Genomic DNA, 12,484 nt, shown 5'->3' with positions numbered 1-12,484 from the left:
AATACTGTGCGATACACCTCCCTCCCGTAGTTGCCTAGAAGTACTTCATCTTCAAATAATTCGGTCTTTTAACTTGTTAGTTTTGAAAAAATTATTTTTGTGAGTGTGGGTGTTTCTTTTGTATTGTGGGTAGCTTTTTTTAGCATTATTATTTATAGCTGAATAGTTACTATTATGCATATTAACTTTTCTTCGAGCGACAATTCTTTTCCAGTATTAACATCATCTTCAACGAATTCCTCTTGGTCAAAATAGTGTTAGCCTTTTATTAATTCTATAGTTTGAAATTTACGATGAATTTGATCTTGTTAGACTCTTTCTTTTTTTTTTTTTTTTCGGTTTTGTTTTCTTTTCGAAATTTCTTACAATAATGTAAATTTTTGAAAATATGTTCCAACTGATTATGGCTTACCCCTTCATTCAAGGTACAAAGCTGAATAGGAGACCGAACAGTTCGCTAATACCGGTGACAACAAATTACTACTTGTTATAGTAACAAGAAAAAATGTTTTTCAAAATTCATTACAGTTGTGACAAATATTTAAAGAATAATATCATAAAGAAATGCTGCAATGAATCGTTGGAATAAATTGTTCATAGCACAAACACATTCGTAGTTACATTTAAAATTAGTTTTCACTAGAGGGCAGGTCAAGGAAATGGAGAAAATAAAAACGTAGTTCACATAAACTCAAGAAAGTGCTGTTCATCACACCCTCCAGTGATGAAAATATCATTTTGTAATCTTTCCGCTACTTTTATTCATTGATATTCTATAATTTCGTGCTTTTGAAGCCATTTTTTTACTTCATTAGATTGATTTTAGAAGATCTCATCGAAAAAGAAATTTATATTCAAAATAACAGTATATATCTAATTAGTAAAATTGAAAACTCTTTAATTAATAACTACTTATTTGTGGGGTAGCTTGCAAAAATACCGGTATTCTACCCTATCAAATACCGGTATTACGAAATTACAAAATCGCTCCAAATGCCGGTATACGATATACCGGTATTGCAATCACTGGTGACGACACAAAGCACAAGAAATACAGGACACGAATAAGAGGAGAAAACATGTTTTATCATTTTTACTACAGCAAAAATGCTGGTAGGATTTTGTCTGGTGTACACGATAGATTTCGTTACGTAAACCGAAACATCAGATTATGAAGCATGCATCACGGGACGGGGTCGTAATTTCGAACACCTACTTTGATGACGATTGTTGGCTCCTTTACATGTTCATTTTTCTTAGTTTTTTGCTGTACTAATGATAATAAACATGTTTTCTTCTCTTATTCATGTCTGTCTTTTTGGTGATTTGTGTCGTCACTCCAGGTAAGCGTTTCCGACCATGCATCGCTATGTGGTTTCCCATCGTCTAGGTGTACTCTATCTGCCCTGAAAGTCTGTAAATGCTGTACTGATACACCCTGTATAATAAGAGGCTGAAACATCTCGTTCAAATAAATAACCTGCTTCCTTATTGGAATCAATTTCGAATATGCAATAACGAATTTCTAACAGCTTGGAATTTTTCTTCCAATAATCGCATCAAATAAAATGCTTCTTTTTCTTTTTTTTTTTAAATTCTCCACTAAAGCAATTCATTGACCAAGTGATTTGAGCTACTTCCCTGAAAGTGCGAATTTCCTCCGAATGTGTTTTTGAAATTGCAGGTTGGTTCAATCAAGCAGAAGCAGTTTTTCCGTCTGTCATTCTTCTCAATATCATTCACAACTGCAAAAGCAATCACAATGTTATCAATCGTGGTGTCTGTGAATCAGAACTCGTCATGCGTGTAAAATGAACTCATTCGATCGAATAATGAATGGAATTTCGAGAATTCGGTTTTTGAGGGAAATATAAAATAAATAAATAAGAATAATAATAAGAAATCTATCTCAATATTGGAATGTTTTAATTCAATGGTAGATATGTTTTCTAAAGGTGATTAAAAGTACCATTTAGGTATCGCAGTATGTATGCAAATTACGACGTGTTAGATTTATTTAACTCAATTCAGTTTCGAATCAAAACCCGTGAATTCCATGTAAATTTTAGAAGTTTAATTACAAGCGCAGACAGTTCAGAACTCCAAGCTTGTCAGAAATAATTAATGAATGTGGTCGCTTAAAAAAGAAAAAACAAGCGCACATTGATGTTTTTTCTTAGTTTCCACCTTTCAGAATTTATGTCTGGATCTAACTCAATTTTAAAATTTTTATGCAAGCGCCTCCTGATTGTTTTATTTATTTGCTTGAAATATTAATAATAAAAAAGCATTATAGTGCTGGTAATATAGTACATGCCTTGTAAACATCACGTTAAAAGTTTACATTTCGGAAACCTTAACACAATTTGGTTCATGCTCCTTTCTCTCTGCTCTCCCAGTTTTTTTTCTCTTTTTTTAATTGAAGCACAACATTTTTTTCGGTATATGTTGAAAAAAAAAAATAAATAAATAAATAAAACATACGCTCTCAGAACCGCATGCTAAAATATCACGAAGTTTTCGTCGCATTCCACGAAATAATTTCGTGAAAAATTGTCTGAGTAAACTTTTCGTATAACTGACGAAAATAACATGATGTTTGTGCATGAGTACTTGATTCAGCGCCAGCGAGAAAAGAATCGTCGCAAATGACGAAATTGTCTTATGGATCCTCGAAAGTGATATGTCCATTTTTGAGAGTGGAGATACTTTTTTTTCCAACGTATAGAAAATTCATTTAAAGATGTAAATTAAGAACAACATAAAAAAAATGTATTTTTCCAGGACTTAACATTTAACACAGTGTTGAAAATATACATTGTATTGCTTAGTTACATTATTTGAATAGTACTAATATTTTTGTTAAGAGTCACATATACAAGTTTTCTCTCTACATTCGTAGCTATAATGAAGAAACATATCCATGGGAAAATTGTTGGCTCATATAAAACCCCGACTTTTGATAATGTTTTAATTATGTAGAAAATATGGGCATCGATGCTTCAGACATATGTTTTATTGATTAAAATTTCAACCCCGAGCTCAAGGTCAACGTTCATATCATAGAATTGGTTTGCTGTAACTGTAACCTATTGAACTTAAGTGCAGTATAACTGTCCGTGGAATTTATTGTTAGTGCCAGTTTATAAATTTTCTTTTGCCAAAATGCGTAGTTGTTAAAATTTTTCCTTCAGTCAACAAATTTTAATCAAATTTCTTCATAATGCAAGTAGTAGAGTGCATAGACTTTGGCGCTCCCCTTTCCATAAGAAATCTTTTTCTTTAAATTTAACATAGTGTTATTTTTCAGAACATGCACTCTCGAACCCCTTCCACCCCCTGCACTGCGAGGGTTGCGGAGGTGCTATGTACACCACTGAATGTGCTCAGGGGTGCAGCGAGGGGCGTCTTCAGGGTCAAATCCTCCGAGAACCATTGGTTTTCAGCCATAATACCGATCCTAATATGGCAATCAACATACGTGTAAAGGCTGTTATGACGCCTCCCCCTCTTACACACGCAAAGAAGGTGATTACAGCGGCTCTTCGCCTATTATTTTATTTACATAATCATTAGAACAAATATTACTGACACAATATTACACACAATTCTTAAACGAGGAACTATTCACGGATACGGGCAAGATTACGCGATTCCATAAATAAAGACTAAACGTCTTTTATTTTTTTACTGATAATTTACAGCAACGACCTTATCCGTAGTCGTAATTACCCAGAACAATAAACTACCGACTCTGGAAAGATTAATTTTTACTTATTGCAGTTCTACCACGAAAAACATCCAAACCTTTTTACAATTCCCACGACATAAAGTGAACAAAAACGCAAAATTAAACACCATTCTTTGACGGAACACTACCGAAACATTTTTTTTTCACCCTTGCCAAAAAGATAAAAGGAATTAGAAGATAAGACCGAAAAAGAAAAAGAAAAACCTTCTTATTGAAAATACCTTAATGCAAGCAATGAATCATTACACATATTTAAGCTTTAAGGCTCAAAAATTCAGTGAACTCGGCCGATAAGTTCCATTGTGTCTAGAATTCTAAATCAAGTGGAAAGGTTGGAAAATCTTAATGTGGATGGCATTTACTGTCTTAAGCACGCGAATGATACAAAGAAAGATCATCGGCATTGTTTGCTTTTTTTTTCTTCCAATTCTTTTTTTGCGTAATGTGAAGTTAGTTCCGTATTTAACGTGCGTGCATTCATCGTGGGAACATTACTTTAGTGCATTCACTGCATAAGAGGAGTCCAACTTTGTTAGGGAATTCAAATTTTTAGGAATAGTTACTTTTTTATGCATATAATTTGCTGCTGAAATTCTCAACCAATTACTATGCAACATATCGAGCTTCAATATTCTTTAGCAAAAATTGTTTCAGGATTTGAACTTAAAAAAAAAAAAAAAAATATATATATATATATATATATATATATATATATATATATATATATATATATATATATATATATATATATATATATATATATATATATATATATACATATATATATATAAAAAAATTTTCTTATAACTACTTCATATAAATTAAAATTCAAAAGTTAAAAAACTATAGTTCACGAAACATTTTCCTTTCTTTTAAGGTTGCAAAATAATAATATTATTTCTGCGCTTAGAGTGTTGTCAACCTACAGGTTTTAATTTCTAAACCATAAGTAATTTGTGATTAGAAAATTATGAATAACAATAAGCAATGTGATAATAATTCAGTTTCAGAGCAAAAATGATCAAAATTGTAAATTTTATCTCTCCCCCTCCCCCCCCCCCCCCCAAAAAAGGAAAAAGACCGGGTTATTCCCGAGAATAATCCGGGTTTTTTCGGAAGGAAATTTTGAAAATACCCGGGTATTTTCAAATAATTTAAACAAATGAAAACATTTTTTTTACCCTTTTTCCCCCCACACGATTTTAAAATTTTAATGCTTTTTGCTGTTATAAATGCATTGTGATTTTTTTCTTTAAAAAAATGCAAAATAAACAGTTACGACCATTATAACTACCTTTAACTGACTGTTTTTTAATGGTTTGAAATAATAATTTAAGTGATTTGAATGCTTAATATTTTTATGAATACTACCAATCTGTAATTAAATATTTAAATAATTCATTTGTATGTTTAGCACTCTTTAATAATAGCATTGAGATAAATCATATCATTCATAATACTTATCTTGTCACTTCAAAAAGTATTGCGTACGTAGTTATTTTTGGAAATCAACCAACAATTTGAATTTGTCAAAAAAAAAAAAAAAAAAAGAAAAAGAAAAAAGAAAGAACCTTGTTCAACAAGCACCTTTTTAGTTTTACTTTGATTTCAATTTGAAACATAGTTTGTTCTGAACTCAGAACATGCCACATTTTCTAGCAATGATATGGTCTGAAAAAAAAAAAAAAAAATCGTTACATAATCCTGTTTTAAGCTTAGAATCAACGTGGAGAAACATGTAGTTTGCTTAGCCCCGAAATTCTCAATGTTCCACAAATTTCCAAATTTATTTCCCAAAGTTCCCGAGTTTATTCTCGTAGCTCAAAAGCTGCGGGTTTTGGCATCTCTGTTTCAAATAAAATAACAACTTCAACACTCTTATTATTTGATATAAAATAGATTCAATCATATGCTTACTTGGCTACGGTTTATCAAAATATTTTTCGAGTAAAATGGTACTTTTTATCAAGCACCATAACCCTGAGTCGTTAACACCGATTTCATTTTTCTGGAAATGTCAAAATATTTTTGCCAAAAAATTCCACCCGTGTTTTGCTTAATCTGCCTTTCTTAAGTTACCATCTCAATTTTCTCGTCTTAACTGAAGACATCCCTTTCACCGACTTCTTAACGGGCTCATAAATAAAGGTAATCCTGGTAATTTTAATTGCTCTCCGTTTATCGAGCGTAATAACGTGTAACACTCGATAAAGTTTCTTGCTTGCGCGACAGCGTTGCCGAAATTGTTTCCTGCTGTCTCCGAATGCAAACGCCGAAAACTGCGACTCCTTCCCAATCCTAAGTGATTATCGCCAAAAAAATGAAGCGCAGGACCATTTATCACGACATGCTAAGTCAGAACCACGGCAGCAGAGGTCACAAGAAAGTGCAACGGCCCTCGTTGAGAAATCTAAGCACTGAGATCTGAAAATAAGTAAATAAGCAAGAAGCGCAGCGACGCCTCTTTCCAAAAAACCAACTTGCACTAATTAATCAAGGCTTGCTAATACCTTCACCAAATTACCCCACTTTTCCAAAATCCTCCAGACGCATCTATTCCGAGGCATTAAATAAAAATGCTCACCAAAAAAGCAAAAAAAAAAAAAAAAAATTCTGAGATCGTTATCAATATCAATGCGCACAGAGATTTGAGTGAAACAAAATATAAAGCAAGAACAGCAGAAAATAAATAAAAAGTTGCCGCCATTTTCGTTCCAACTGTTGACATTAATAAAAAGGATTATCCCAGACGCGTATGCGCAGCGAAGCGTCGCATAGTTCCTTTTTTAATTGGTTACCCCGAAGGCATGCTGGCGATACTACCTTGTCATTAGGCCTGTTTACACGGGCCCTGTCACTGCGGCGAGGCCCATTCGGACACGCGATGCTCTTAATGGCTGGGCCTTCTATCACGCTATAACGCATTCTTGGAGTCGGGACCGGGGCATTAATTAGAAAAGCCCCCACTGGTCCTCCCCTCTTTAAAAGGGTCCCGTGTTACCCGTGGGTAATTAATGTCCGGTCGATCGGTTTCTTTTTTTGGGTAATCGGTCAGGAGACGGTGTTGCATGCGCCCCTCTCCCCACCCCTGTCCCTATGTGGTTCTTATTTTTGTTTAATTGCGATGCACTTTTGCTGCTGTCATCGGACAAGGAAAAAGTTGCGTAGGAAATATCTTGCATCGATTATTCCCCACAAAACCTTCGTCTGTTTGAGATTCGGATCTAAGGCCCATTTTTTATTTACGAGTTCAGTGAGCTTCTCGAATCGTTTGCGATGACTACTCGGTGGCCTTGGCCTCAGGTCTCCCAAAAGAGACAAAATCGTTTTTGATTGATTCGCTTTTTATTGTAGATTGGGCGATTAAACTATTGATTGGAAACGCAACTGACAAAGAATAATATTTCGCTTTCTGGCTTCAGTGACTCAAAGAAGTCAGTACAGAAACTACGACACGAAGCAGCTTACTAATCCATCATTTTAGATTCTTTATTATGTCTGATAGGTAATGATTTCTTATAACGGTACTTTAAAATGAACTTCCAAAACCATTTTTGTAAAATGCTTCAGTGTAACTAGTAATCAACACCGTTTTGACGTACAAAATTAGCAGTCTTTAAAATGTTTCGAAATTGGATTGATTGTGCAAAACCGTAAAAGAAACAGTAAACATTTGCAGACAAAACTGTTAGGAAGCAAACTGTGTGAAGTGTTAAAAAATATTTACTACCGAAGTTTACCTTAATTTCTATAGGTTTGCATCATCAATCCAAAATTTGAGCTTTAAGCTGTTGTTTTCAAATTTTTTTTTCAAGGGAGTTTTTAAGAAAGCAGGGGGATACTGGCTATTTTCTTTTCGATGGTAGTCATACTTGTTAGAGCACACTGTATGAGATCTCTATCTACCTATTCATTCACATTTCAAGAACGAAATTAATTGATGTATAAATATATTGCTTGATTTCTTTTTATATTCAGAATGTATTCAGTCTCTTAAATGTATACAGAAATATTGCCATCTTTCAGTAAAATGTAAAAATGTATTGATTGATTTATACTTATCAATGTCCCTAGTGATGAATTCTACCTCCCTCAAAATGTACTAGAAACAAGTCTTCAATTTTCCACAAAGCATATATTGCAACGAATCCTTTAAAACTAGTTGAACATAAGACTCACAATTATGCATATTAGAAACATGCCTTCGCTTTTTCGAAAAAATAACAGAGAAAAATTACACAACTCTTGCAATGAATCTCTGGAAAAAAATTGATACGAAAGGCTTGTAAGTATTTCTGCCACGAACAAAAGCTCCTCCTTCAAAGATATTGAAATTTTCGGGCACTTTGGCCACTCTATAGTTGCAAGGAGTATCCTACTTATGTACAGATTTTTGTCAAGAGACGATTAGCAATGGAATTTAGGAATTCGAACAAACCCTTACACTCTTCCGAAAATGTTAAAATAATTTTGCTTCAAGTGTTCACTTCAGCCAACATTTTATGAAACAAAACCTAGTCAAAATTATATAATCTGCAAAATATAATGCATGTATTTTTCTACTAATTTTTCTCAAAGTGTCTTCCACAGAAAATCGTGTCCGAAATCTGATTTAGGTTCCCTTGAAAACTTTATCAGAAAACATCTGAACTACTGGTTGCATAATTATGTCTATCTTTGTTCTGACTTCTTTTCCCCGTTTTTCATCTCTGTCTAAACATTTTGAGCATTGGGAGCCAAATCAAAAATTGATAAATTTATTAACTAAAAACTTTATTTAACAATCAATCAGAAGTTCTTGACCATGCCTTCTTTTGAATTTCAATACGTAGTTTTTTTTTTTTTTTGCTCAAAATAAGTAAGAATGTCCTTTATTTTGTTAATCATGATACTAATATTGGTTTCTTTTATTTCTTCACGCAGGTAACTTGAGCCCGTTGTATTTAAACACAAGACTGAGCGATTCGCTTCCACAACCTCGAATGGTACACGACTTTTCTCCTTACGGCCTCAGGCCGTATGATTTTGCGAGGCAGCTACTTACCTCACAGACTGCGGTTAACAAAATATTAGGTAAGCACTTTTATTTTCATTTTTGATACTAGTTTCGCATTCGAATAACGAGTATGCGGCTGTGGTGATTCTAATGAATGCGAGAAAATCAATATTTGTATAATTGATTGACAGCAGGAACCATAAAATTTTCACAGCATTTCCAAAGGGTAATGGTATTTTTGAAGCACTGATTAACATTCCTAGGTGTTGGAGAACGAAAAAATCAAACATATATTTACGTAACTTGAAGAATACCATCATTGAAACTGGGTATCAAAATTCTCTGTCATTTACACACGCATCTATGAAATACCGGATCCCATATCGGGGGATCGCACTAGGTTTGTTAATAGCTATAGCAGTGGTTCCCAACCTTTCTGAGCCCATCGCTCTCTACCCTTGCTAGAGGCTGACTGACTCCAATTCCCTCCCCCCCCCCCCCCTTCTTCTTCCTTGAAAAAAACAAAAAAAAAAAAATGTAATTTGGCGCTTGTGACATCGATTTTATTGAAAGTATAAATGCCTAATTTTAATTTGGAGCAAAATGCATATTATGAAGCAAATTTATCCGATCATTCTTAAATTCAAACAAATAAATAAATATATTTTTTTAAATGTTACTTCTTTCAAGTCTCTCCCTCCCCCTCTTTTTCTTTTCCAAAACAAACTAATAGGTATTTGAAGAAAAATACTCAACTAAGATCATTCATGTACTTTTCAAACACAGAAGTGCATTTTGAATGAAAATATTTTTTTGAATAGGGGGGAGAGCGGGGAGGGAGATAAAAAAGAACTGATAAAAAGAAAAATTCATAAACTTGGCGTTGAATGATGAAATACTTCCTCAAGGTTCAACCGAGGTGTGAGGAGGAAGCTCCTGAGCTTATTTTACTTGTGAGTCCGTGTTTGAACTCGGAACAATCGGTTTGAGAGACATTTTCAATTTTGATATCAGCCTTATCATCTTATCTTTAAAATACTCATATCCCTCCCTCCCCATCTCCCCTCAAGAATATTTAACCCCTTGAGGAGGCGAATTGCTCTTCTGGGGCTGATCGCCCCACAGGTTGGAAAACAGTAGACTGCAGCCCCATTAGAAGAGGGGGAAAAAAGCATATTCAAAATGATTGCTTGGTAATTCTGATGTAATGCTGCAAGGATTACAAAACTTTTATCTCATTAATCAAAACACTCATACAGATACCTATGTCAGAATTATATCGCAGCCTACATGGTATTCATTTCTGAAGAGCAACTCAATGCGATAAACATACAAGAATACTTATATAACAAATATAACACTATTCCTGTTCACTAGCGCAGCCAGAAATATCTTCCGGAGGTTTTTTCTTTTTTTGATGAGAGGAGGTTTTTTAATCAAAAATGTCTTCTGGACCCCCTCCAAAAGGCATTTTTGATTAAAAACCTCCTTTCTTTTTTTTTTTTTTGATTAAAAAAAAAAAAAACTTCTGAAGGGGATTTTTTTATCAAAAATACCAGCTGACAGGGGTTTTTGATCGAAAACAGCACTTTCATATGAAACTACTATATTAGAATTTGCATTTATGCTAAAACCAATGGCTTTTAAGGGGGGTCCCCCCCCCCCACCTTCCCTGTGCCACTGCTCCTGATCAATGAACGACCACGCTAAACCAAAAAGTGATGCCCACAAATGCGTCCTCAGTTTCTTTTGCTCAATCAATAACCACGCTAAACTAAGGAACCTACCTATAATTTGTAGGTAACCATAAACTTCGCCCTAATAACCCCCTTTGAATGCAGCAAGCATCCAACGGACGCCCAAGCACCGCTACCGACGAATATCATGAATATAAATCCCCGTCGCAGAAGCGGTGGGCGAAGATGCAGTCCGCCCTCCCTCGAGTATTAACGACTCGTTTATTTTGCTTTATGTTGCTTATTTCTCGAGATGCTGCCGTGTTACCCTCGCCGGGAGAAATAATTTTTAACTCATTAAACGGCAGTGGAGCTCCTATTACCATAAAGGTGTAAACGCGTATACTGGGAGACGTCTGAAGTTTTTATGTCCTCTTCTGGTTTGCGCCTGTCATGTCATCACGTATTCTTGGAATATGTGTGTCATAATCTCTTTGTCTATTGCTCTGATTTTCAACGTTTTTTTTTTTTTTTCTCGGGATGACACTGTTAAGAATTTAAAAATTAGATAGCACGTTAACAAAAATTTTTTTTTAGTGTTTAAGTGTTTGGTCTATCAGTAATGCCCTGAGGTGCCCCGATGAGAGGTCACGGAAGGTCACAGTGACCTTCAGAAAATGTTCTTCTTCGGCAAATTTTGTTTGACAATTCGGCAAAATTATGATCATTCGGCGAAATTTTGAGTTCCATTCAGCACTTCGAGAATTTGCACCCTCCCAAATATTTAAGCTCGGGGCGCCCCTACTAATGTTTTTGGCAAACATTACTTGGCAACTTATTCAACGATGCAAGTCATGCAGCTTCTACTTTCCCTTATATTTTGTTTCACTATGCATCACTTAGGGAAAATAAATCTCCCCTAACGAAGGATTTGAGAGGAAATAGCAATTAAGGACAGGGTAAGCTCTTCAGATTTCAAATACTTCGCAAAAAACCCCTCTCGTGAAACTTTTACTCCAGTGAGGGGGGGGGGGGAGTCATTTCACATTTCAGAACAAAAAATAAAAAAAGCTTGATTATATTTTTTTAACCATGTGCGATGTTTCAGTATTGATTTTGGAAAAAATCATTCGCAACACGTGCGTGATGCTTTGTAAATACCATTTGCAAGCATCACGCACGATGCCGAAAGCTCGTTACAGCAATGAGAACAGGAATGCAACCTGATAACTGAAAAGTTTTTTACTTCTCATAACTCGGGCCACGTACTGCTATCTCTACCAGTAGACAAATCAATGCGCAATATGTGAAAAGGAAGGACTGCGCATTGGTTTGTCTACCGGTAGAGATACTACCTCATGGCCCCTGATGTATAAATTAGATATTAGATTGTAAAACCAATTCAGTTTAGGCATAAATCATCAAGCGAATTATTTTTGTTCGCACTTGTTAAACGTTATGCGTAATGCGAACTTTTTCTTCTATTTAGTTAGAACCAATTTAGTTTGTGGCTAAATGACAGGAGAATGGATGAGAGCGAATGGATCTCTATCGAACGTATTCAAACATAGTAAATCTGAAAGTTATCGATAAGATTACAATCGATGTAAAAGTTCATTACCGAACTTATCTGATGATGACGAATCGGTAAAAGTCTTTTCCAGAATTCATTCCTGTAAATCGCTCTTTCTAGATTAGGTCCTTCTTCAGAAAGAAGCCAACTTTAAGTTAAAAGTACCTTATTTCTACAACAGTTAAAAATTATCATAAAATAACTAAAGCAATGCTTAAAACAGTTTAAGAGTTGATATGAATTTATATAATCCATAAAAATACCAAGTTTTTGTCATAACAATGGTGAAATAATGAAAAATAAGTGGTTTTTAATGAAAAGAAAATGTTACTTCTGGAAAATATTAATTATTCTCGATGACGGAAAGAAATGGTAACACATTGAAAGTAACCTAACGAAAGGGAACAATGATTCTCAAACATGTAATTTATCAGTTATTAATTTTAAATGGGAAAATGGTGTAGATATGGAAAACTCCTTGAAACTGT

General features: G+C 34.4%; 1 protein-coding gene across 1 annotated transcript in view; it reads left to right on the top strand.

Annotated features, from left to right (window-relative positions):
- Nucleotides 1-403: 403 nt before the first annotated feature.
- The window catches only part of LOC129223087 (paired box protein Pax-6-like), an 83,329-nt gene continuing 71,248 nt past the window's right edge, over nt 404-12,484 (top strand). The window contains exons 1-2 of the mRNA XM_054857652.1: nt 404-425; nt 8,675-8,824. Of these exons, the coding sequence (XP_054713627.1) occupies nt 404-425; nt 8,675-8,824 (172 nt within the window). The remainder of the gene's footprint in view (nt 426-8,674; nt 8,825-12,484) is intronic.

Source organism: Uloborus diversus, chromosome 5, assembly GCF_026930045.1.
Source record: "Uloborus diversus isolate 005 chromosome 5, Udiv.v.3.1, whole genome shotgun sequence".
NCBI classification, from domain to species: Eukaryota; Metazoa; Arthropoda; class Arachnida; order Araneae; family Uloboridae; genus Uloborus; species Uloborus diversus.
This window is presented reverse-complemented; position numbering and strand designations above follow the sequence as displayed.